Raw genomic sequence first — 25639 nt, forward strand, 5'->3', positions numbered from 1 at the left:
TAATGGTGTTCTCCAAAAAACACCATAAATGGTGCTCCACAACCTAAAACGTTTGAGAACCACAGATACAGATCATCTTTTCTCATAAACATTTTCAGTTAACACTACTGCTATTATTGTGGTAGGGTATTCTTTCAAGTTGTTAAGATTTGTGCTAATTGGAGCTCTGTTTTATTCACTGCTTACTGCAGCTCCATGTTCTTATCACAGCTCATTACGATGAGCTTGTTTCATTTCTCAACTGTTTACTCCTTCAGATATTTGTATACATTTCTAAGGATTAGTAAATATGCTTAAGCAGTAGCAAGGATTTAAAGCAAAGGGGTATACTGTAGGATACAAAAAACTAATCTTATTTTTATATTATATTTTTAAGTCCACTATATTATGTCAAATTTTAATGACGTATAATAACAATTATATAGAACAATGATGTACTATTCTCCATAATTGTTATCTAAGGCTTGCTGTAAATGGTTATGATCGGGGCATGTCCATGAGTGAAAGACCTTGCAATAAGAACTCAAGAGAGAGTCTCTTCTAATTGACTGATCTAAGCTTTGAGCTCTATGAAAAAGAGGATCTGTGAGCATCACAGAGTAATTGCCCTGTCCCGACAAAAGAATCTCCTATGAGATTGCAGATGGCAGCTGTCCTGAATATTACTCAGAAATGTCTGGCAAACCAGGCACTCAAGGTCCTGTTTCCTGTCAGCCCCTGCTCTGCCCCCGGGCCCACAGGCTGCCAGTAAATACCCAGATCAGCCACTAATGCACTTCATGTGAAACAACATTTCAGGGCCCTGGAGACTCATTTCTCTTCAGATCTTCAGTGGGAGGCTTCCCTGTCACTAAAGAGTCTGGCACATCTCATGTGTCACATCAGGCTCTTTTAAGAAACTCCTACCCCTTAAAAGGTAAAGCAAAATGTTTTTGTTCTCCTATTCAGCATACCCATTCTGCTTTTCTCAGTCTTTTAGCTGCTTTCACTACCCAGTTTGAAACTCCAATTCAGTTCAGTTAAGCACCTGATTCCTGTGCCCAAAGAGGTGAACAAACCACAGCCAGCCTATTTTTTCCCCTCACTAAACTAAATCAAGCATTGCAGCTTGTGGGAACTTAGCCAGTGTCTTCATCACAAGTGTTGTTTTATGTCTGCTGCCACTGAACCCATGAAGCATAATTCAGACACAATGGTAAAGATGGGAGGGTTTTCCAACAATTATGAATAATGGAAGTGTCAATTAACAAATCATTACTTTGGCTCTGATTGTGGCATGTTCAGTATGCTGTTGTGTTGTGTTTATTTTATTATTAAAGAATTCCATTAATCCTGTTTATGGCAGGTTTGCATGGGAATTTAAAAGCAGAAATTTTCAACCATGCTTTTTACACCCATAAATTCTTGCATCATTCAAGATGGTCACCAGCCTGCCATTATGTTCTGTTTATTGAAAACTACTACTGTTGAAAACATAAAGCCACTATACTGTACTGAAATTTCACAAAACTGTTTATATATAAGAAATAGTATAGAAAAAATATCTTTGTTCCTTTTCCATAAAAGCAACAAACCTTTTTTTTAACTTTACAAAAGTTAAAAAATAGTTACCTGTTTTTTTCCTGACTGATACAATAGTTTTTTCTCATTTCCTTTCACATAAGGAATATATTTATTCGAGTTATGAGGTTATACTGTATGTAAAAAACATTAACACCAACATCGCAAAGAGGGTATATACAGTACTGGGCTGGGCAAACTTTTTTAACTTTACCTGGTGTTCTTCATGAATTCTTCATAATTCCTAAATTGAGCAGCTAATGTCTAACTCTGGGAGACTTGTGAATCCCCTATTAAAAGAGAGCACTCCCATACATGAAAATGTTTCCCATAATGTTCTTCTGTGTTATTTCAAAAGGTCATGGAAACATTGGCTAATAACAAGGACCAAAGACTTTAAGTATTGTATTGGCATATTGTTGAAAATCAGTGAACACTTCTCAATTTCTTAGTGACAAAGTAAATGTATTCTCTATTCCCTTATTTTTATTTACAACCTATCCAAACTATACTGATAAAATAATGCATCAGGGTTTTCATCTAATGTTATCTTACTACACCAATAAATTATAACAACATATACTCTATACAGTGTGTGGGCAGCAAAGGAGAGCAAGTTTCTGGAGTCTTAACTAATAGGTTAAGGTTTCTGATCCCAGCTGCAGATGTTTTACCCAGATTGCTCCATTTCCCCCCGCTGTATAAATGGGAGTCAGCATTGCCAGGGGTGACCCCTGTGGTGAAAAGGCATCCCATCCAAAGGAGAGTCACATGCTGATTTGTCCACTTAACACCATGGAAAGAAGCTCAGAGCTTCCTATATTGTACACTTTTTCCCCCAAAAGTAGTGAAACAAAATTGGATGTTTTTAAATTGTATTGGTGATCATAAGTGTAATATAAATAAAAGTGCAATATTCATTTACGTACCGTGTGCTCAACCCAATGATTTCAAGTGGCCATAGGTATTGTGACCGATTCATATTAAGTCAGTTTCAGAGTTTAAAACTATTTGGTTGCATATCCCTGTAAGGTAATAATTGTATGATGTCTATGATCCACTTACTGTAACTCACCAAATACTTTGTGTAATAATGTGAGATTCCCAAGCCTTTATTCTTTTCCTTTATTCTTAGTGTGTTAAAACTTTGATTTTTTCTTCCCAATGTACAATTCAAACCCAGTTGGATTTAAATCTTGGCCAGGGTGGCCATTTTCCACTTCATTCTCCTGCTGAACTCCTTGGGTGAATTTGCTGTATGTTTTGCATCTTAGTCATGCATGGAGAAGCATTAACCAATACATATGGAAACATTTTCATCTATAGAACAGAAAACATTTTTCTGAACCAGTTTATGGCAATCCAAGCCTAGACTATGCATTACCTCTACCAAGCTTCACAGATGAGGTGGTGTTCTTTGGAGCAGCTCCTTTCTTCCACAATACTTTAACCTTTTCCTCTCTTATCATGGTCTTATCTGTCCATAACATTTTGTTCCAAAGCTCTCCTGGCTCATCTTTGTACAGTACTTCTAATTAAATTCTGAAGAATAGTGGATGTATAAAATCATATGTGTTTTTTACTTACACTGTATGTACAAAAATGTTTTTTTAAGTTTTTCCTAAGATGTAGGTCAATTTTGTTAATGTAAGTTCTAGCTTAAATGGCTCTTCTCTACACAGAAAAACATTAGTAAATGAATAAAAATAAAAGACAGACATAAAAGTATACATATAAACAAATAAACAAGCAAGCAGGCACTATTGGCCTGAGTTTGTAAAACCACATTAAACAGTAGTTATTTGAGACAAAAGTTTGGATTTTAACCAGTGATTTGTGGGTTTACTTGAAAACATTTCATGGTAAATAACAGATTTAACCCAAAAGCTTTTTATGTGTGCATGAAGTAAAAAACTGTTTCATTGCGAAGGTTCTCTCGTGCAATACCTAAACAGTACACTGTGTTACTGTGTATGCATTAGCCCTTCAAAAACCATGGTAACAGAGACTGAAGGAAGTAAAAGGTCTTGTTCCTATGGCAACAATCATACAGACTATCTTCAATCAAGAAGACTCTGGAGGGGGATGAGAAGATTTTTGACTCCTATCTTATAAATTACTGGTTGGCTTGGCACACAAAACTCACAATTTCAGAGGTCTTCTAAAGAATATACGACTTTTTCTCAGCTGCACTTTATATGTTATGCAAATATTCTGCTTATACACATTGAATTGGATTATGACATTCTAACATTTGCATGTAAAACATCACATAGTACAGAGTAGCAATGACATTAAAAAATATATTTATTTTCCCAAACCCAAGCATCCTAAAATAATAAAGTAAATAAAATGTAAATAATCTCCTCTAATTGCACTCCCTGGTGCATTCTTTAGAGCAGTAGCCTTTCCCAAGCACAGCCCTAAAAACACTCTAGACCCACTGTACACATAAATATATTCACTCTTAAGAGCACTATACAAGCAAAACCAATATGATGAATTTCATAGGATAAATATAGAGAGTAAATATTAATGAATAAGTGATTTTTTTAACCACTACGGGCTTACTTTGCTCTGTATATAAAACAAAAGTCTGGCACAATTAGTTCTGTCATAAAGGTTTTACTCATTTAACTTGATGTGGCTTCAGGCTTTTGTTCCAGCTGTGGTCCTGATTTCTTAATTAAACTATTTACATAGGCCTAGACCTTTTTAATGGTTTGCAGATCTAAACACATTGGAGACTTCAGACTTAAAAAAGTATGTACATTAAGTAACCGAGAGCTCAGCCAGAATATGACAAATAAGATGCAGAACAAGTATAGACTCTCAAGGATTGGTAATACCATATACACAATTATTCATATTGTTTTCTTGTTCCGCAGTTCATGTGTTGTGTTATGTCAAAGTTTATGTTCATCACTGGACCCCCAAATGTTCACAGGGAGTGTGTAGGGCCTGTTAATTAGTGTCTCACTAAGATCAACAGACGCCAATAGAGAATGGAGAATCTTAGTTTAATACAGATATACTGATGCACTTCACTTCTTCTTTGCCATAACAGAGAAGACATTTTCTTCAATTTTCCAATTTTTACTTTAATTTTTTATACATGCACATTCTGCTTTGTGCTGTTTGAAAATGAGACAGACATATCTGGAATTGTTTTAAAGATAAAAACTGCTCAGTAAATGGTCAGCATTTAACAATGAAACGAAAAATATACATGATGTGAATGGAATGTAGGTTTAGAAATGTGCTGAAGTCTTGAAAGCCAGAAAATGTGTAGCTTTTATTTATTGCCCGGACTTATCTTATTTTCATAAAGAGAGTGCTGACTTCTTGGTTCTCCAAATACAATACATAACAAGAACACCTCAAATCATAAAACAGTTGTGTTAAGCTTATTCTTTCCTTACTGTGCATTTAAAAGGGTAAAGTGCAGCAGATTTCCACTACATACTTAATGGGGATGTGCTATTTTAGTTACAGAAATTCCTTTCTGTTGGCTGTCTTTTCCCAGATTCAGCCAACATGTTATAAGCCAGAGGTTCCCAATTCCAGTTTTAGGCTTCCAGAATGCGATATTTTTTTTATGGTATGTCTCCTTAAGTTCTAAACACCTATTCATCTGTTAGAAGTTTTATATTGATCCATTTAAGGTTGAACTATAATAATTTATCCATCCCCCTCAGCTGTTGACAACTTAAAGAGAAGTGGTAAACCTGCTGAATTCCAGACCCAAATGTCTCGATAAAAGAACCTCTGCTACCCATTGAACACTACTTCAACATATGATACTTAATAAGAGATCACTTTATTAGCCCTGTACAATTTCTTGCATTAGGAATTTGTCTTTTTACATACCGCAGCTTGCTTTCCAACTTTTAGCCCTGTTTGAACTGGTCAATATTAATACACGACTCTCAGGTAATTGAGAATATTGGTCCGTCCAATGAAAAACAAGGAGATTGCTTTTTTAAAGGCACCACTAAATATCAGCCTTGCTAAGCATTTTAATTTGCCCCCTCCTCCCAAGCCTCTAACTGCTTTCTTGGCTTTGTTAAACAAGGCAGAGTGAGAAGATAGTGCCCCCTTTCCCTGGTATTGTTGCTGGCAAACATTGCTGAGAGGAAAGAGCACCTCAAACAACATCAACTTGGATGAAGCCAAAAACTGCAGCTAGAAAATTAAATAAAAAACCTTTCCTACATGAAGTCCATTTGATCACATCACTCTGGGAAAAAAAAGTTTAGCCATCAAGAATATGACACTAACATAAGTATAAATGACTCTCAGTAAATACACACTCAACATCTCTAACAGCTTATAAAAATACACTCCATTTAGGAATCCTGTGTAAACAATGGTCTCAGGAGTTGTCTTAATTTGGTTGCAATATAAAATGTCAAGACAGGATTAGAAAAACAAATTAAAAACTAGAACTCCAGATCAACTGCATCTCATCTTAAATATTTAATATTTCAGTGGAATAAGCTACATAAATTATTTAAAGATATTTAAAAGAGGAACTCAATGCAGACAAAACTTGGCTGGGAAAAGAAGTCATAGCTATTGCTTGTATCACGAAAACAATCAACACGCTGACTCAACAGTGGAGTGTGCAGGCCAGCTGAACCTTTGCCACCAAGAGTTCTGCCAGAGAGGCAGAGTGGGCTGTGAGCTGAAAATGCTGATCAAGGGGGGCTTGAAAATGTTCTTCACCAAGTGGGTGAATGCAGCCTACAGTATCCTGTACAAAACCCTAGCCACTACAGTACTCATGAACTTTAAAACAACTGCAGGATTTGTCAAAAGACACAGGTTAATATTTCTGCTGTCCATCAGTTACTGTAAAAGAGCCCATTCTGGCATGTGGTTAAGCTACAGACACACTACAAATTACTACTACATGAAATGTGTTTATTGTGGTGTTGGCAGTTTGCCCACAGGGAGAACACAACCCCCAAAAGAGTAAGAAACATGGTCCTAACAGGCAGTTTAAAGCTTATACAGTACATACTGTATGGCTACAGCAGCTACAATGCATTCATTCAATAAATTTTAATCACATCCCTTCAGTAATTCTCGGGTTAAGATTTTGAAAGCTGCATTAACTCATATCCATTTTTACCCATCATGCACTGGAAAGAAAAATGGTAAATATGTTCAACTACAGATGCTGACTAAGTGAAGTATTCAAACTTTCTTTGAAAGTTACATATAGTACAGTATACCTAAAAAGAAAAGTGTATAATATTGGCTTTTTCATATTTTTAAAATTAATGTCTTTTGTGCAATATACTCCCAATATGGTATAATAATCCATTACATCAGGACAGTGGAGCTCTTCAGTGTCCTGAGATAATGGAACATTTTAACTTACATATATTTTGAGAGTATAAATTCCAATGTGACATCTCAATTATAAACCCATTTCAGCTTGATTGGTAATAACTGGAAGACTACAAATCCTTTAAAATCCTCATGCTCATCTATAAGGCTCTGCATGGCTTGGCACCTCAGTACCTGTCTGAACTATTATCACCCTACTCCCCACCTCTTCTAATTCTGCTCTCCTTACTGTCCTCCAAGCCCGTCTACATTGTATGGGTGACAGGGCCTTCTCCTGTTATGCTCCCAAGCTCTGGAACTCTCTGCCCAAGGATATCAGAGTGTCACCTTCTCTAAACTCCTTCAAATCCAGACTCAAAACCCTCTTCTTCAGAAAAGCCTTTACTTAACTGGTTCCATTCTTCACCCCTCTGCTTTTCTTAGTACCACCATCCACAGTGTCCTCTATATCTTGTAATTGTGTTTTATCTTGTATATTCATCTTATTTATTGTTGTTGTCATCCTGTAAAGCGCTTTGAGAAGCCACCTTTAAAGGCGCTATATAAAATAAAGCTTATTATTATTATATTACTACAGGACCTATCCATTAAAAAACACTATGTCAAAATTTGTGTTTTCTCATTTTCTTCTTTCAGCTTCCTAGCTGATTTTTAAGATTTTTAAGATAAATATAAGTCCTTGTCTACCTTTTGGCTTTCTGTGCTACATTACTCTGAGGATTTTTAAATCCAGATGATCAGTATGAGAGTAGGGCCTGTGGATCCATCCTCTTAATTGTCCCTTCCCAAGGTAAACCAATTGAAGCCAAGATATGTAGGGTACACCTCCAGTTCTGGGAGCTATGTGCAATTGGATCCTAAGGGAAGAAGCGCCCACTCATCTTACATCAACAGATCACGCTTCTTCCTTATCCCTCTGACAGAGACAGGAAAGGGTGGGAGACTGTATTATTGATCATCACATAAAATTGTCATGGCAATCATTTCTCTTATGCAAAAAAAAGTTTGAGAACTAAATAACTTAAGAGGCAGATGTACAAAACGTTATTCTAAGGGTAAAAAGCAATTGAGAAAGTCTAGACAAAACTGTCACCTTATTGGAAATAATGAAAAATAAAACTCACTTGGCCACCAAATTCATTCCTATCTTGAATAATTGTTGGTTTTAATTTAAACTTTGCACAGGAAAATAAGGTAAAGCCAAAAAAGCTGTATAATCAAGGCAATATGATCATTTTAAAATGGTTTAGCATCCAAAAATGAAGTGTTGTTATATATAGTATGTGGAGCCATAAAAGTGCAATGCTGTCATTGTAAAAAAAAAACATAAATGAATACACCAGTTTATGTTAACAACATCTCAACACTTACTATAGGTCCAAATGTACAAAGATTGGACTGCTGCAGCACAAACATACCGGGATTATCAGTTGTGTTGTCACAACTTGACGTGTAGCCTAACGTCCTACTCCAGTCTATGTAATGCTCAGCAGAAACAAAAGTGTTTTGGAGTACATTGTCTCTGTCTTTCTCACCAGCATCACAGCTTGGCACTACTCGTGAAGTATAAGACAAGATAAGAGGAAGAATCATTTGAAAACATTTCTCTTCACCCAGCTGGTAAAAATGTAGCTGTTCTTAAGGATAAAAGAATGGTGAACAACTAGGGAACCTTGGCTATGATGTTTGTAATCATTGATCTTGAATCATATACCATATGCACATTTGTAGAATAAGCATTTCCTTAAAAATTGCTTAGAACAAGCTTAGAAATTGCAGGTCAAACCTGCTTTTAGGAGACAATACAGAAATTTGGCATGCAAATCACTAAAGCATTAAGCACAGCTGGTAAGTTGAAAAAGTGCAGATGGAGAGACTAACAACTGTTGTGATGACAATTTAACAACACAATTACACAAAAAACTATTTGTAAAGTGGTATGAAAGGCAAAAATATATGTATAATATATATAAAAAATAGATGATAAATGATACACACAAAAATGTAAAAAATACATAAACAGATTAAATCAATATAACAGCTGTCAATCAGAAAACTAAGATCATATAGCTCAATTTTAAAAACAGATGGTGAGAGCAATCTTCTCATGCAGAGACTTCCACAGCTCTGGAACCTGAACACAAACGTTTTTTAATAAGTTTGGGGAAAAGAAATGAAACACATTACACTGGATAAGTAAATATATTTCATATTATTTGGCTTTAGTGTGAGGACTCTTATTTTATCTGAAGAGTTGCTTAATTTTGTCTTCACCAGTTAATTTTCTGTGTAACTGGAGTTGTCCAGACAACAGCACTGAATCTGCCTTGTACACCCAGGGAAGTGAGAGATCACAGAAAGAGATCAATTCAGAAATAATGGACAGTCAGAGGTATTTTCTCCCAGACGATGAAACCTTTCCTCATATTGATGTTGACTAAGGAAAGATATAGGAGAGGCCAAAGACTCACTGGGAATATGGACTGTAGATGATGCTGAATATCCATTAGTTTTTGTGTAAAAGTGCCTGGTGCAATTTAAATTTTATGCTTCAGTGCCAAATCAGTTATCCAAAATCTAGTCCGGTTCTCCATCCGTTCAAACTGAAATTTTGTTCTATATAAAGCATGTACAGAATACCATACAAGTCAGAACCAATGTTTTCCTGCAACTGTTTTCCAAACTACAAAATACCCAAGTGTGGTTATTTTTGTGTGCAAAGTTTAAATATAATAAGACAACTTCTGCTTACATCTGTATGTAAACAGAACAGAGAAATAAAGCTGGTTAAGATACTCCCAAGAGTATTTTAGCAATAGATGTCTGAAGTAAAACATCTGGCCATAAACGTATTATGCAACAAGTGTCTGCTCCAGTTAAACCAGTTGTTTTTTGCCACTTGTACTTTGCCATTCATGTAATATTCATCATGCATATTCAGCACAGGCATGGGAATTAACTTGCAGCAGCTTCACAGGAGACGTATTCCAAAAAACTATTACAGTATGCCTGGAAATGTCAGGTCACAAGATAACCTCCCAAGAGAGGTACCCCATCTAGGAATGATGACTAATAAGCCAATAAAAATAACATTTATCAAAAATAAGTAGCATCTTTTCCTTTAAGATTATGCTCTCTAGAACTGAACAACAGCCACTAACCACCATGGGTAACAGGCAAATAACTGGCATGTTTTATGTATTTTTACCATATGTAATGAAGATCTTACACTTTCTGCATGAAAAGTGAATGTCTTGATAGAGACAAATAAATACCATTATTATTATTCATGACATTGTGATATATTAATATTAAATATAAAGTTGAGTTCTATATCAAACTTACACTTGCTTTGTTCTGTTTTGCTTTCAGCCCAAGTTTTGCATATCTGTGTTTGCTGAAGCTCGTTGCACATTCCTCCTGATCACCCACGCTTGGGCCAATTTGCGAGTCACTATATCTTTCACTTTGGCTCAAAGTGGCTCTTTGCCATCAGTTCTGCATCGCCCATAGTCTTCAGTAAAGGCAAGTCTCTGATCTAACATCCACCTGGCAGAGCTTTAAACATTTGTTCATACTATGCAGTGGGCAGCCTCATGCTGGTGAACGCTTACGCCTGTACTGCTGACATAAGCTAAAACTATGGCATAGTCACATGGACTAGCTGAAGCCCTGCTGTGGTTCTGCTATACTGGGTTGCACTTCCAGCACAGAGAAATAAATAGTACATGCTTTTGAAAAAAAATTAGGACTACACTACTACCAGCTTACTGTATTAGGCGGAGGTCAGGAAATCTTGTTTAGTACAGTATTCAGTATTCTTTTGTCCTACTATTCTGTCCATCTGCAGTGTACATCTTTTATTAGAGTTATGAAATACCATGGTACTGTAAAACCCCAGTGCAGTGTAATAAAGAAATATGATATTACAATATTGCATTATACAAACTATGGAAAACCATAACAAACTACCTTAGGGATAAGGCATAGTGTAAGCATAAAAATGTAGTAATAAAAATCACCATACAGATTCACCACGATAAATCTCACAAGGGTTAATACTGTTTTGAAGCTCAACTTATTCATCTAAAACAGCTGCTCAGACACACCCGCTTTACCTTTCCTTACAGAGTACACCTCAAAAGACTTTATCACAGTGAGAATTTATTTTTATTTAAGGGAAGTCCTGACAGATTAAGCTACAGTACTGTATGTAAAGTATCACTTACATTAAAAACAGTATTCATCAGAAAAAAGCAGAGATGTCTCTTTGTCATATTATAGATAACTGCAAACAAAATGTCACTGCTATAACTGCATGTTATAGAAGAAATTATTACATTTGTCCTGAACATCACCTATGCTGAAACTGAGATGGTCATCAAATGAATTGCTACATAGTTACTATGATGAATGTTATTAAATCTCTCCTTCCATCCCTTTTTCATATCCTGATACACTCCGATTGTTTTTGCAGGCAGTGTCAAACATAATTGCTCACTATAATTTTCATTTTACAAAAACAGCAAAATTCAAATGCTGTTCTGCAACGCTTGGTTTCTGATTTAAAATCAAGAAGAAACAGCATACCTAAAACACAAGACATAAAAAAGTCATTGTTTATGTTGTTGTTGTATAAAATGTGTATTACTCCACACTGTACATCTATCCACTGACTGCTTCTTCAAATTCAGGGCTGTGGGGGAGCCAGAGCCATTTCCGGCAAGCAATCGGCACGAGGCAGGACATAGCCTGGATGAGATGACAGACACAAATCCAGACACGCACTCACACAAGGGCCGATTTTCTGTGTAGCCAATTAACTTACCAGAATGATTTTGGACTGTAGGAGAAAACCGGAGTACCCAGAGGAAACCCATGAACACCGGGAGAAGATACAAAGTCCAAAGAGATACCACCCCAGATCTGGAATTGAATCAGGGCTCCAACACTGCAATAACTGTGTATTATTTATCAAATCTAAACAAACAAAAACAAACCTTTTCATGTTTGCATTTACAGTAACTGTTTGCCACACCACACATTCAAATTCCACAACAAATAACGTACAATACAGATTATCAGGGTTGATAATGTAATTTCAGTTGTGAGGCATAGAAAATTTGAGATACAAATTCTCTGGGGTATACAAAATTTGGCAGTGAGTGACTAAATTACAGGAGAGGAAAAAATAAAATTAGGTTACACTCCCATTCTTTAAGCAAACAGCTTCAGGCTCCCTTTAGGTCTTTGCTCTTTGGATTTTTGGGCTTCAGCTTTACTGGCACAACTTTGCAATCTTGTCACCTACTACAGGGTAAGTATTTAATTTAATGGGTGAGCAAGGCGTCTGCCCTCTGTCCAGCTGATTATTTCATAAATTCCAATGGAATCATCAGCTGTCCACTGTAGTACCAGATACAGTACAGTATGTGCTGCAAAAAAAAACAAATATTTAACAGTATATAACACAGTCTCTGAAAGTACACAGATACTACATTTATTAAATTTTGCAACTGTTCATTCTCACAAAACACAGAGTACTAGATCTTCAATAAAACTAGCATATTCCTCTATAATCCATTTTTTAAATCACGCATTCATTAGTTGTATCTCAATTCCTGCAGTACAGTCTTGTTTGGCAAACTGACGTTGCAATATTCAGTGTCAACACTTTCCTAAAAGTAATGCCTCCCATCTCATAATGTGACGAAATTAGGAACTCTGGCAACCTGAGCCTCACTGATGAAAAATGTTTTAGCACCCATTTCACAGATGTACCAAATCTTGAGATTAACACAACAGGAAAAAAGACTGATAAAATGATAATTAAATGATAATTGCAGTGTTGGTGCACTAACATTACATCAAATCTATTAACCTACTGTACAATACATTTTGTAGGACATTTCTTCACCTTAATTCAAAGTATCAGAAATGTTAAGGGCTGCTGGCTGAAACAGTAGAACTATTAAAATTATGTGAAGTTCTTATCTTTAGGATTTTAAACACTTCTTCATGAGAGAACTGGCCTTCAATAAGGTGAGTGGTTTTGATTCTCTCGCTGCAGGCACACTCACATACTGTACCTTTACCAATGCACATTGCGTTTTTATGGATGATGATGCTGTACAAGTGAATCATGATGTACTGTACACAGCTATTTGAACTTACAGAAGCTCCAACAGGAAACTTCAGAACTGTAGCAGTTAGTAATCATTTAGAGGACAGATTCAGACAGTTCAGGGAGTACTTTTCATAAACAGTACATAGTAAATACTACTACTGTATGTAAATACCCCTGACATTTGTTAGGGGTATTTCAAGCTACACAGCACTACTCTTCTGATAGAATGCATTTATATAGACATGAAAGCAAATGTGGGGGTACATCATGCATTATCCAGCCCTTAACCAGTATGCGTGTTTCCAAACCTAAATTGTCTGAGATAATAAATACCAAGGTATAATAAAATTAAGCAGTGAAAATATACCAAGGCAATCTGGAGCTGATTTACTTTATAAACTGTATAACTGCATTCTGTTATGTCCTGTATAATACAGCATGGAGCAACTGCATTAAGATTGACGGGTATAATTAGCTGTCCTAGAAATGATAAAAAATTCACACAGCCAGGGGAGGGCTGTTTTTTCAACACACATGGCAATTTTTGCTCATTAAAATTCATTGAGACTTTTTTTTAAATTAAAGGATTTTTCCTTTCTTCCAAGATGAAAAAATCTGGGCCATTAAACAGATTTAATGACCCCATAAAAACCTAGCGGGGGGCAAAATTAGTGACTCGGGATATTCAGACTATGACATTATTCCTGGAGAGACACGATGTTGTATCATATTATACACGTTCAAATCACACTTGTAAGTTTATTTCTGTAAGACATACAGTACATTCTACTGTATGTTACAGTGTTTCACAAAGTTGGATGAAGGAGCATGTTTACTTCACTCCAGCTATGACGTAAAGAAGATTGCAGTCTTCCACATTCATACAAACTCAGCAAAAACAATACACTTAAAAGCAGGTTAAATAGTCAAGTAATTACTGTATGTAAGCAGGAGCCGTGATCACCTTGAGTCACAATGTCAAAGAATCACAACAAATAAGAACATAGTTAAGGATACAAGATTAATATTATGTGGCTATAAGTAAATAGTATTAGATATTTGTGTAAATTACATACAATGTCTTAATACTTCACCATTATATTTCTGTTGTCCACTATCCTGACATCTACATTACATCAAACTGGGTTCCCAAGTGTAATTCAAACCCATTGTACAGTAGACAGAAAAGATTTATTTCCAATAATATGGGCATAATTTTGGTAGTTCTAGCAAATTCTATAATAAGCTTCATGAAGTTGCTCCCCCCTACAAGCAGCACTGAAAGCAATGAAAGCCATTATACAGTGGTGTGAAAAAGTGTTTGCCCCCTTCCTGATTTCTTATTTTTTTGCATGTTTGTCACACTGAAATGTTTCAGATCATCAAACAAATTGAAATATTAGACAAAGATAACACAAGTAAACACAAAATGCAGTTTTTAAATGAAGGTTTTTATTATTAAGGGAAAAAAAAAATCCAAACCTACATGGCCCTGTGTGAAAAAGTGATTGCCCCCCCTGTTAAAACATAAATCAACTGTGGTTTATCACATCTTTGGAAAGCTGAGTTCAATTTCTCTAGCCACACCCAGGCCTGATTACTGCCACACTTGTTCTCAATCAAGAAATCACTTAAATAGGACCTGCCTGACAAAGTGAAGTAGACCAAAAGATCCTCAAAAGCTAGACATCATGCTGCGATCCAAAGAAATTCAGGAACAAATGAGAAACAGAGTAATTGAGATTTATCAGTCTGGAAACGGTTATAAAGCCATTTCTAAAGCGTTGGTACTCCAGCGAACCACAGTGAGAGCCATTATCCACAAATGGCGAAAACATGGAACAGTGGTGAACCTTCCCAGGAGTGGCTGGCCGACTAAAATTACCCCAAGAGCGCAGCGACGACTCATTCAAGAGGTCAGAAAAAGCCCCACAACAACATCCAAAGAACTGCAGGCTTCACTTGCCTCAGTTAAGGTCAGTGTTCATGACTTCACCATAAGAAAGAGACTGGGCAAAAATGGCCTGCATGGCAGAGTTCCAAGACGAAAACCACTGCTGAGCAAAAACAACATAAAGGCTCATCTCAGTTTTGCCAGAAAACATCTTGATGATCCCCAAGACTTTTGGGAAAATACTCTGTGGACTGACGAGACAAAAGTTGAACTTTTTGGAAGGTGTGTGTCCCATTACATCTGGCGTAAAAGTAACACAGCATTTCAGAAAAGGAACATCATACCAACAGTAAAATATGGTGGTGGTAGTGTGATGGTCTGGGGCTGTTTTGCTGCTTCAGGACCTGGAAGACTTGCTGTGGTAAATGGAACCATGAATTCTGCTGTCTACCAAAAAATCCTGAAGGAGAATGTCCGGCAATCTGTTCGTGACCTCAAGCTGAAGCGCACTTGGGTTCTGCAGCAGGACAATGATCCAAAACACACCAGCAAGTCCACCTCTGAATGGCTTAAGAAAAACAAAATGAAGACTTTGGAGTGGCCTAGTCAAAGTCCTGACCTGAATCCAATTGAGATGTTGTGGCATGACCTTAAAAAAGTGGTTAAGGCTCAAAAACCCTCCAATGTGGCTGAATTACAACAATTCTGCAAAGATGAGTGGGCCAAAATTCCTCCACAGCGCTGTAAAAGACTCATTGCCAGTTATCGCAAACGCTTGATTGCAGTTGTTGCTGCTAAGGGTGGCCCAACCAGTTATTAGGTTTAGGGGGCAATCACTTTTTCACACAGGGCCATGTACTGTAGGTTTGGATTTTTTTTTCCCTTAATAATAAAAACCTTCATTTAAAAACTGCATTTTGTGTTTACTTGTGTTATCTTTGTCTAATATTTCAATTTGTTTGATGATCTGAAACATTTCAGTGTGACAAACATGCAAAAAAATAAGAGATCAGGAAGGGGGCAAACACTTTTTCACACCACTGTAGTTGTTAGTGCTCTGTTTGTGCAGTTGAAATAGCATTTGTGCTGCTTTCATTCCCAAGATATAACACCTTCGTTTTTTGGGAGTGAGATGTCACTCAGCCACCCTGCATATCAGTTGTCAGTGCTCTGTTAGTGTCTGTACATGCCGTAGAAAGTAGTGTCCAAGTAAATGGGTAGAGAACATGCAAACTCCACATAGATACCATCCCAGGAATTGATACAAGGGCAGCTCCATGAAGTAGCAAGGGAAAGTCTGTAGTGGTCCTGAGGAATGGGTGTTTCATGTAGACAGTCATGTGATTAACAATAAATAAGGCATTTTATCTTATAGCTTGGATGCTATTTTAAACCTGTACAAACCTGCACTAATGGGACACTAACAAATGAGACCGGTTCAGTTCTACTGTGATGTTGTAGGAGTGCTGCTTGATGTCACGCCCCAAAAAATAAGGTGCTACTGTATACCTTGAGGCTGAAAGTAGCTCTGAAGCTATTTTCAATGGCACAAACTGGCACTAATGGATTACTAATGAATACAGTGGGTTTCATGGTTTGTGCAATTTGTATGGGACCAACTTCATGGAGGCTGCTATAAAACTAAACATTTAACTACATTCCGGTAAACTTGAGAAATATTGCTATTTCAATTCAATTCAAAATACTTCATTCATCCCCGGGGGGGGGGGGGGGGTAATTTGCCCACCTGGGGCAAAGCGCCTTTATTTTTTCTAACACACCGACAAGATCACATCTGCATGGCCCGACCTTTTGTCAAGATCATGACAAGTGAGGAAAAGGCAATTAATGCTGTAAATAATACAAACTACAAAACATTTTTTTTCTTCCACTTCAATATGTATGGTGAAAACAGTTTTATCAGGCCAAAACTCAACCAAAGATCCAAGAACCATTGTATGAGGCACCATCCCTAACCACCACACCCTCCAGCATTACAATATTATACAGTAATTACAGTATACAATGTGCATTACACATATACAGTATCTGCCTTTCACTGTAAAAGTGGTGTTTATATTGTAATTTTTCACTGACAAAATGTTATTTCATCACTACTTTACTTTGCGAAAAATTAAATTGAGCATGCCAGATTTTTCAAGCACTACTGTACATACACATTAGAGACCAATATCCATTTATAGATGTCCTACAAGAAACAAAACACACTATACTACCAAATAAGGAAGCTCTTGTTTTTTACATTAAATTGGAAATCACCAATTTTTCATCCATTTTGGAACAATTTATTGTTTACAACTTGGCTTATGGATTCAACTGAAGGATATGGATACTGAAGGAAAAGAACAAGCACATGTAGACAGTGTGTCCCTTATCGTTGATTGTAAGCCCGTAAGCACCCAGTAAGTCACACCAATGATGTCCAGGCCATGGGACTCCACCTGCATTCTGAGTAAGTGCCTTTATGGGTCGATTAGGATTTAGGCCATTTAGGAGTCCCACATTTATTCATTAATTTTTCAATGCCTGTTTGTGGTTAACCGAGCAGACCACTTGAAAATTTGTTTTGCTCTTGTTCCAACATCTGACAAAATCATACTCTATGTTGCGGAGTTGACAGTCTAATCCTTTTAAGTTTATAATCAGTATATCAGATTATCAGTAGTCTACTTTCCTTTTACAAAATGGCTTAATGTTCTCCTAAAAAGGCATTTGTAAAATATAAAAATATTCTAGAGCAATATCTGAATTCCTTTTGGCTAGTAAAATCCAAGTAGAATTCTCGTCAAGATACACAAATACTAGTAAACGTGCTTCGAATTGGTTAGTTATTTGGTAGTTTCAAGGGTTTTACCATTTCAACAGTGTTTTTATTTTTTTTCCTTGTGCAGTTTGGAATCACCAAGTGTTTCTTCTCATCCTGGCTCAGAGTAACAACTGCTGTAATGCTCGGGAAAAATGCTCAGCTAGAACCTGTTTAATATTGGGTTCTCCATTTTAGACAGGTTCTTTCAACTACTGTCTGGCGGTCATTTTCTCATTTGTGCTACAACAGTGAAAAACTACATGTTAAGAGCCATATTTCTGTATATGAATGTTGTAACATGCTTTACTTATATGAATTAAGCATTTTGCCAAGGTGTCAGACACCAATATCTAAACTGGCTAAATGCTGTTTTCCATTCCTGGAGCAAAAACAAAACTAAATATCCTAGTAAGATAATTATTAAATTATTTATTAAATTTATTAAATCCATAAGATTTAATAAAGATTGGACAAAGAAGTTATATTATATTAACAAAATTTAACAGATGCCTGCAACTATTCCTTTCTACTCTGTGTAAAATAACCTTGAGCTATGCAGTGGTTGAAAAGAACAACTTTAAACTGTACATGTAATGTAAGACATCTTACCAATGAGACTCGTCATTTACAGTAATACAGTAAGTGTTATCAATAGGTTCATACACGTCATACTATAATGACCGTATTTAATACAGTCATTTTTATTTATACTCAAGGTTACAAACTGCATTGAAAGTTTGTTTATTCACAGCAATACAAAGAATTAACAAAACCAATTTCAATTTGTGTCTTAGTGAAAGAAACATGCTATTGAAACCTTATAATAATTTCTAAAACTATATGCCAATACAATTCATAGTCAAAAGTTTCCTGTTTAAGTATTGATTTATAAATTACTAAAGATTAGGGCATGTTTACGTCACTTTAGCTTTGTTTATTTTGGGGCAATAGTGCACAAACTCTTATTACTTCTAGAAACGTAAAAGAAAGGGTTTGTGTGAAAGTACGGGAACTTGTTTATACTGGACATTCTTAGCTGGAACTACAGAAGCCTCAATTTAGAAACACCCTCATGTGGTATAAGAAATCTTACAGAGTTCTTGAAAATACTTCCACTTGGACATATACAGTTACATGCACCACAGAATACACACATAATGCAGAACCATCACTGGTAATACTATATGCCTCTTCCTGTATATTTTGCAAGTGTTTTGCTGCATTACTGTATCTATCCTAAATGTACCATCTTGCATTCATATGTAAAACGTCTCTGACTGATTAAAAACAGAGCATGTCTCTTATTTCTACTTGTATAATGAAATAAAAGCAAACTAGTTTCAATAGATCTCTTTGTATACTACAATTAGATGTGCAACTTAGATTTAGTGGATATAAGCCCCTTAATCCATCAAAAAACGTTAAGCAACAATTTATATATTTGAGAAATTCAGTGCTTCATCCTAAAATACCTGCCAGAATTTTGAGAATAAAATACAGTTCCAGGAACATAAGATCATTTTATGCATATAATCACACACTTTATGACTATTTTTAAATTTGATTCTGATTTTCACAACAATGCTAAAGTCTTGCGTCACTGTTATGCTGCATGGTAAAGCACCACCCAATAAGTATGGAAGCATTTTCTTCTTCATAAGAGGACAAAATGTTTTTGTAATCTTCAGTGTTCATTCTGCTGCTGACACCACTAGCGATATCAGCCACAAATATAAGTGAGCCTGTTCCAGAGGCAGCCATACATACAAAAGCCATGCTTCACAGATTATGTGACATACTTGTCAGTTCCTTTCTTCTTCCTCATTTTAACACATCTATCACTTTGGTAAAGGTTTATCTTAATCTCCTCTGTCCAAAACACTTTGCTTCTTAACTCGCCTGGCTCATCTTTGTATCTCCAAACAAATTTAAATCTCCCTTTTCTGTTCTTGGTATTGATGAGGGGCTTACATCTTGTAGTGTTCCCTTTGTAATGTTTCTGTCTCAGTGATCTCTAAACTATGATACATTGATACCTTCACCCCTACAATCTGGAGGTTGTTGATGCTTATACTGACAAGCTGTGGTAATTTTTCTATCACCAACTGTGGTTGTTTTTCATGGTTAACTTGTTTTTGGAATGCCCTATTTCTGTACCAAGTTTTTATTTTCTTTCAGCATCAAAATTGCTTGCTTTTCTTTAACATAGTTCTTAGGTTTTGATTTTGTCTTTCAACTATGGACTCTTTATGAATTGCCTACAACAAACACCTGATTAACAAGGGACTGGTCAACTGCCCAGATGCCTTCCTACTTCAAAACAGAGGTTCAACATTATCAATACCTTTCAACTGACCTATGAGGTTAGAACTGAACTGACTCATATTGCAAATAAGATACTAAGGAGTTGGACTTATCAGTAACAATATTTTTCATTAGAAATCCCAGTTTGAACTTCACTGTCCCAATAATTTGGAGGGCACTGCAAGTACACTCTGAGTGTTAATTCATATGTAAACATAAAAATAATGTGGAAACCACCTTTATTAAACTATATAAATGCAAAGTACACAAATTTTCTTCCATGAAGTTTTATTCAAAACACTCTGGCTTACCTGGCGGACAAAACTGTTGGAAGTGGTATCCGAAGAAGTACTTCCATCAGATCCTTTCAATCTCCCTTTTCTCCGTGCACCTTTGCCATGGGGCTTAAAACATAAAAAAGAAAATGGTTCAATCTACAGAAATCATAAAGGCCATTCCTATGGTGGTAGAATGCTGTTATCTCATCATTTTAAATTCCCTTCCTGTTAAGATGAGCTACCATCTTTTAATTTGCATAATTTGTATTTAAAATACCGTTGTATCATGGTGACAAAATGGTCAACTGCAGACCTGGAATCGGTGTGGAGTTTGCATGTTCTCCCCATGTCACCCAAATGTTTGCAGGATGCTCTGGTTTCCTCCAACTGACCAAACAGATAATAGTAGGTACTGTAAAATGGCTTCTGGGAAAATTCACCCTGGTGTTAGTGTGTGTGTTTGTGTCTGTGAGTGCCCTGTGATGGACTGGCATTCCACCCGGGGTGTATCCCGCCTTGCGCCCATTGCTTGCCAGGATAGGGTCTGGCTCCCCCACAACCCTGTATTGAATAAAACAGGTAGAAATTGGATGGATGGATTTAAAATACATTTTGGATAATATCAATTATGAATTTAGTAATTCATCCTACTTTAATGCTTTAATAAATTTACACCACTTGTTTTAGACTGTTGTTTGAAAGACAAGTTTACAGAATCCTACAATACAACCACGAATTACTTTAACTTAATCTGTATTTTTTTAATTTTGGTAAGTAAGAAGAAATGTATATTTATATCACTTCTTGATACAAGTGAATATTATAAATGAATAATTGTTATAAGCCTTCCCTATATGTGATTATATGCATGATAAGGCAACAAATACTGTATATACTATTTAGATCCAACTCACATATGAAAAAGGTGAAGAAGTGTAGATTTATATGATGCGACTCCCAGGCAAAAGTACAGAAATACACAACAGAACAAATAAGTACTAAACAGCAGGATGCTGATAGTATTGTCACTGTTCATTTATTATCTATCTTTTAAAAGTAGATTTGAAACTACATTAAATAGTAAAAGTACTATACATTTTACTAATGAAATCTAAATGGAATTACTGTTCAAATGAAACTACACTCGTTCAGGCAGGTCGTCCATGGCAACAGCAAAACACTGTTACATACAAATTAGTCCCTTTTTACAGACTCCCTTAGGACTTTGGTATTAAAAATAAAACTGAAATACCATTCTTCTGAGACAGAAACAGGACATGAAGATTTTTGTATACTGGTACTGTATATAGACATCAAGGGCCATAATGATTTAACAATAATGAAAGACCAAGATACGTACTATGCAATTAAAACTTGCTTTTACAAAGACCTAGTGTCACGAACAGTTCTTTCCGGGCCCTATGCGGACGACACAATCCGGAATGTGAGGATACAATTGGGAAAAGAGTCATGCAGGAGAAGGGTCAGGAGACAGGGGGCGTGTCCGAGGAGTGCAGGTGTCCAGGGGGAGTGAATCCAGGGCGAACAATCCAAGGGTAAATCCAGAGGGGGAATCCAAGACGGGAGGTTTAGTCCAAGACCAGGGGATCCATCCGAAGTTAAAACCAGAACCGGGTCGGGACCGGCGGGGCAGGGAATCAGGAACAGGAAACTAAAACCATAACGGAGCCAGACGCAGCAGGACCCCAGGCTCTCACGAATGGGATTCAATGAGAAGCCTCGGGCAAACGCCTGCGTCTGGCTTTAAAGGTGGAACTAAAGAGGGGCTGGAATAAGGAACAGGTGTGGGGAATGGGACAGAACGAGGAGGAGGAGTAACGATCGTGACACCTAGATCCTATGGTATTCCGAAGTCATAAATACATGACTGAACGGTCTGTAATCATAGCTCTCTATTTTCTCTCAATCTGACAAGATGAACATCTTTGTATAATATTGAATGGAAAATTACCTGGCTTCATAGGTATCTATTCCAGAGGGAGACAAAGAGATTAGTTAATGGTATAGACTCTATTTTATAAATTGTAACATCTAGTCAATAACTAGGGAACATCTTAGTAAAAAGGACAATTAAGGTAATCATGGACTCAAAAAGATGCTGTTAGCTGACAGCTTTCTTTGATTAAGCAACTCCTGAGTTTACAGAAACTTTGGATAGCATAGTTGAAAAATTACAATAAAAATGAAGAAGGTTGTTTATTGTAAGTAAAAATAAACAAAAGAATGTTTAAAACTAAATGATAATAAAAATGTTTATTCTAAGTAATAACAAGTCACTTTCCACGCTTCACTTAAAATGTAAACTGAAATATTGTCCTGTATATAAAACATTTTTAGCAATCTGATGGGTTACTTTGGACATAGTCTACTTTTTACACACATTGTGCTGCAGAACCAACAAAGAGACAGGAACCAGAGGACACAATTGGAAAGTACATTAAAATAAAATAATTTCATTCAAATCATGATTTTCCATTTCCTTGGAAATCATTTTTTTTCCCCAAAACACAGGGCATGTCTTCATACAAATAGTTGTAGAAGTGTGTGACTGCTACTCAGTAAATACCAAAAGAAACAGCAGATCCTTGGATCAATTAGCTATTAAATGGAGTAAACAAACCACTTCTCTCTTGTTATCTTGTTCTTAAATGCAAGTATCTCTTTGATTCAATCACACATAAAGTATATATGTAATCTGAAATGGTAAATTCAGAAAGAGAACAGAGTTATTCATAATTTGTGGCATAATAATACTGTCCAGTATCCTTTGAAAACATTTGTGCTTGCCAGCAACAATGTAAAAGTAAAGATGGGATCTCACAATAAATTAAAAGGACAACATACAGTACAGCGAGAAATCATTTTTTCAGCTTTTCAGATTCCATAATTACCATTCATCCATTTGCTAACCACTTTATCCAGTACAAGGTCACAGTGTGGCCAGAGCCTATGGGTGCAAGGCAGGAAACTCCCCGGACTGGATGCCAGTCCCTCGCAGAGCACATACAGATACAAACACTCACAATAGGGCCATTTTCCTCAGATGTCAATGTAGGACCTACTGTACAACTACTATACAGTAAGTCTTTTGACTGTGGGAGCAAACCAGAGCACCTGAAGGAAACCCACATAAATGCAGGGAGAACATATACATTCCACATACTGTATATAGCACCACCAGGAATTGAACCCAGCAAACCAGCAAAGTTAAGCACTATGCCACTGTGCCACCCTCCCATGTGACCCACTTCAATCCAATAATAAGATGGTGCATATTGAGGAGTGGTTTACATTTTCTTCTGCTCTCCCACTCATCCTGCATGTGGTAGTAATGTTTGGTGGCCGCTACAGATACCCGTATAATCAGTCACACATACAGTTGGCCACAAAAGTTCAGATCCAACTACCAAATGCCATGGACTTTACAGTACCAGTATAGTCCCAGCTTCTACAAAAGTCACCTTGGCTAGCTACACACCACTGTTGACATGCCAATAATCGTCATGAATCTGCTCATTTCTTATTATTACTATTTTGTTCTCATTGAAAACGTGGTCATTTCCAAGGCCAATATTAACCTACCCAAATGTGTCTATAAACACATTTATTTATTTCTAAGTGCACTCATTTATAAAGTGCACATATGTACAGTATGTAATACACCAAACTTTGTTTTCATGCCTGGCTCTACCCATTTTTTTCTTTAGTCATCTACAGATGATTCCCAGGATGATTTCCTGTCCTCTTCTCTGCTACTGGTTTTTCTAATTCAGCTTTCATCATCAAACCACTTTGTTTCTATGCATTTCCCTAGCAAAATCATTATTTTCCAATGTCTTAAACAGTATCTAAGCTGACAAATAAATTAACAACTGAAAGAAAAAACATGCCTTTCTCATGCATTCAAGAGGATATTCAATGTGAGCACACAGTTTTTTTCCTTTGCTTCCTGTTACCTTTTAAAAAACAGTCCTATGAATGCTTCCGAATACAATTTGCATAGCTGAGTGCGGCTTCATTTACACTTTTTGTTACAGTACTTTTTCAAATATTTATGTTATTGTTCCTTTAATGATCCACATAAAAACATGTTGCTGTTCTATTCTACTAATAATCTGACCTGAGACAAGTCTTGCCACGACTATTTTAAATCAAATATTTTCAATTTTAATTTCCCCAGGTTCTCCTCATTAAGAAAACATCCTCGAAATACCAAGTGTTGTACTGTATATGCCCGTCGATAAACCTGAATTTTAAAGCTACAAGTTACAGTAAAAGCTGGAAATCAGCTGCTTTGGTAATCATGACGATTTCTCTCCGCGTGGAGAACTTTGCCATTCAAAAAATGAACGCTTTACAAATAAAACGGTCTGTCGTAAGCGTTTTGCATGAGTTACCATTTTCCTCATTATAGTGGGGCAACAGGATAACTAACAAACTTGCATCCACTAGCCCATTTACTCCAAAAACCGTAAAATACACTCCTGACGTGATATACCTTTAGATTCCTTTGGATCATTAGTTCCCAAATTAATGAATTAATTAAAATGAAAACGTTAAAATGAGAGCAACGTACCTGTAAATTCGTGTTTTCCAGGGTGTCCATTTGGATGTCTTGAGAAGTTGAAAGGGCTTTGGACCATTTGATTGTATATTTCAACGCCAGGTTATCGTGGTTAAATAAATGCAGTCACGCACAGAAACCTCAAATGGAAATTGTCTTTCTGCAAGTATTATACCAAAGAACTTCCTCCATTTTTCACAGCTGGTAAATGCTTTAAATAATAAGGGTGGATTTCTCACTCTCTCTCGCAGTCGTCACTTTGATAGCTTGCTGACTGGAAGTTGCAGCTCTGACTGAGAACAGAGCCGAGAAGAGACTGTAAAAGGAGGGGCGGTATATACAGTAATGTACCCAAAACCAAACAAGTGAACTTAGCCGAGGGGTGGGGACTGCATTTTTTGCACCGTTTTTCACTTTTTTTTTAATATTAACACCGCATTTGAAGAACTCCAGTAATCAACCAAATAAACGCGTTTCGCAATTTCCCCACAAAAATTGATGGGATCTCCAGTTCACTTCCACTTGTGAGGAGTACAGTAACTATAGCGGGTGGGGAGACTCTGATATTGCCTGTGTTTTTTCACGATATTATTGATTGGAAAATAAATTATTCTGTTAAAGAAGTTCTTCTCTGACCCTGTGTTTAAAGTCATGAGAAGGACTCAATAAAATATTTCGATTTCAACTAAAGAGAAATGTGTTAAAG

General features: G+C 36.4%; 1 protein-coding gene across 2 annotated transcripts in view; it reads right to left on the minus strand.

Moving 5' to 3' along the window:
* cacnb2a (calcium voltage-gated channel auxiliary subunit beta 2a) overlaps window positions 1–25280 on the minus strand; it is a 168904-nt gene extending 143624 nt beyond the window's left edge. For both annotated transcript variants that reach the window (XM_088918850.1, XM_088918847.1), the window contains exons 1-2: window positions 24946–25280; window positions 20382–20474 (exon numbers count right to left, since the gene is read on the minus strand). In XM_088918850.1, the coding sequence (XP_088774976.1) occupies window positions 20382–20474; window positions 24946–24975 (123 nt within the window). In that variant the 5' untranslated portion in view covers window positions 24976–25280. The remainder of the gene's footprint in view (window positions 1–20381; window positions 20475–24945) is intronic.
* Between the last annotated feature and the right edge of the window lie 359 nt (window positions 25281–25639).

This window comes from Atractosteus spatula, chromosome 6, assembly GCF_055471065.1.
Source record: "Atractosteus spatula isolate fAtrSpa1 chromosome 6, fAtrSpa1.hap1, whole genome shotgun sequence".
Taxonomy (NCBI): Eukaryota; Metazoa; Chordata; class Actinopteri; order Semionotiformes; family Lepisosteidae; genus Atractosteus; species Atractosteus spatula.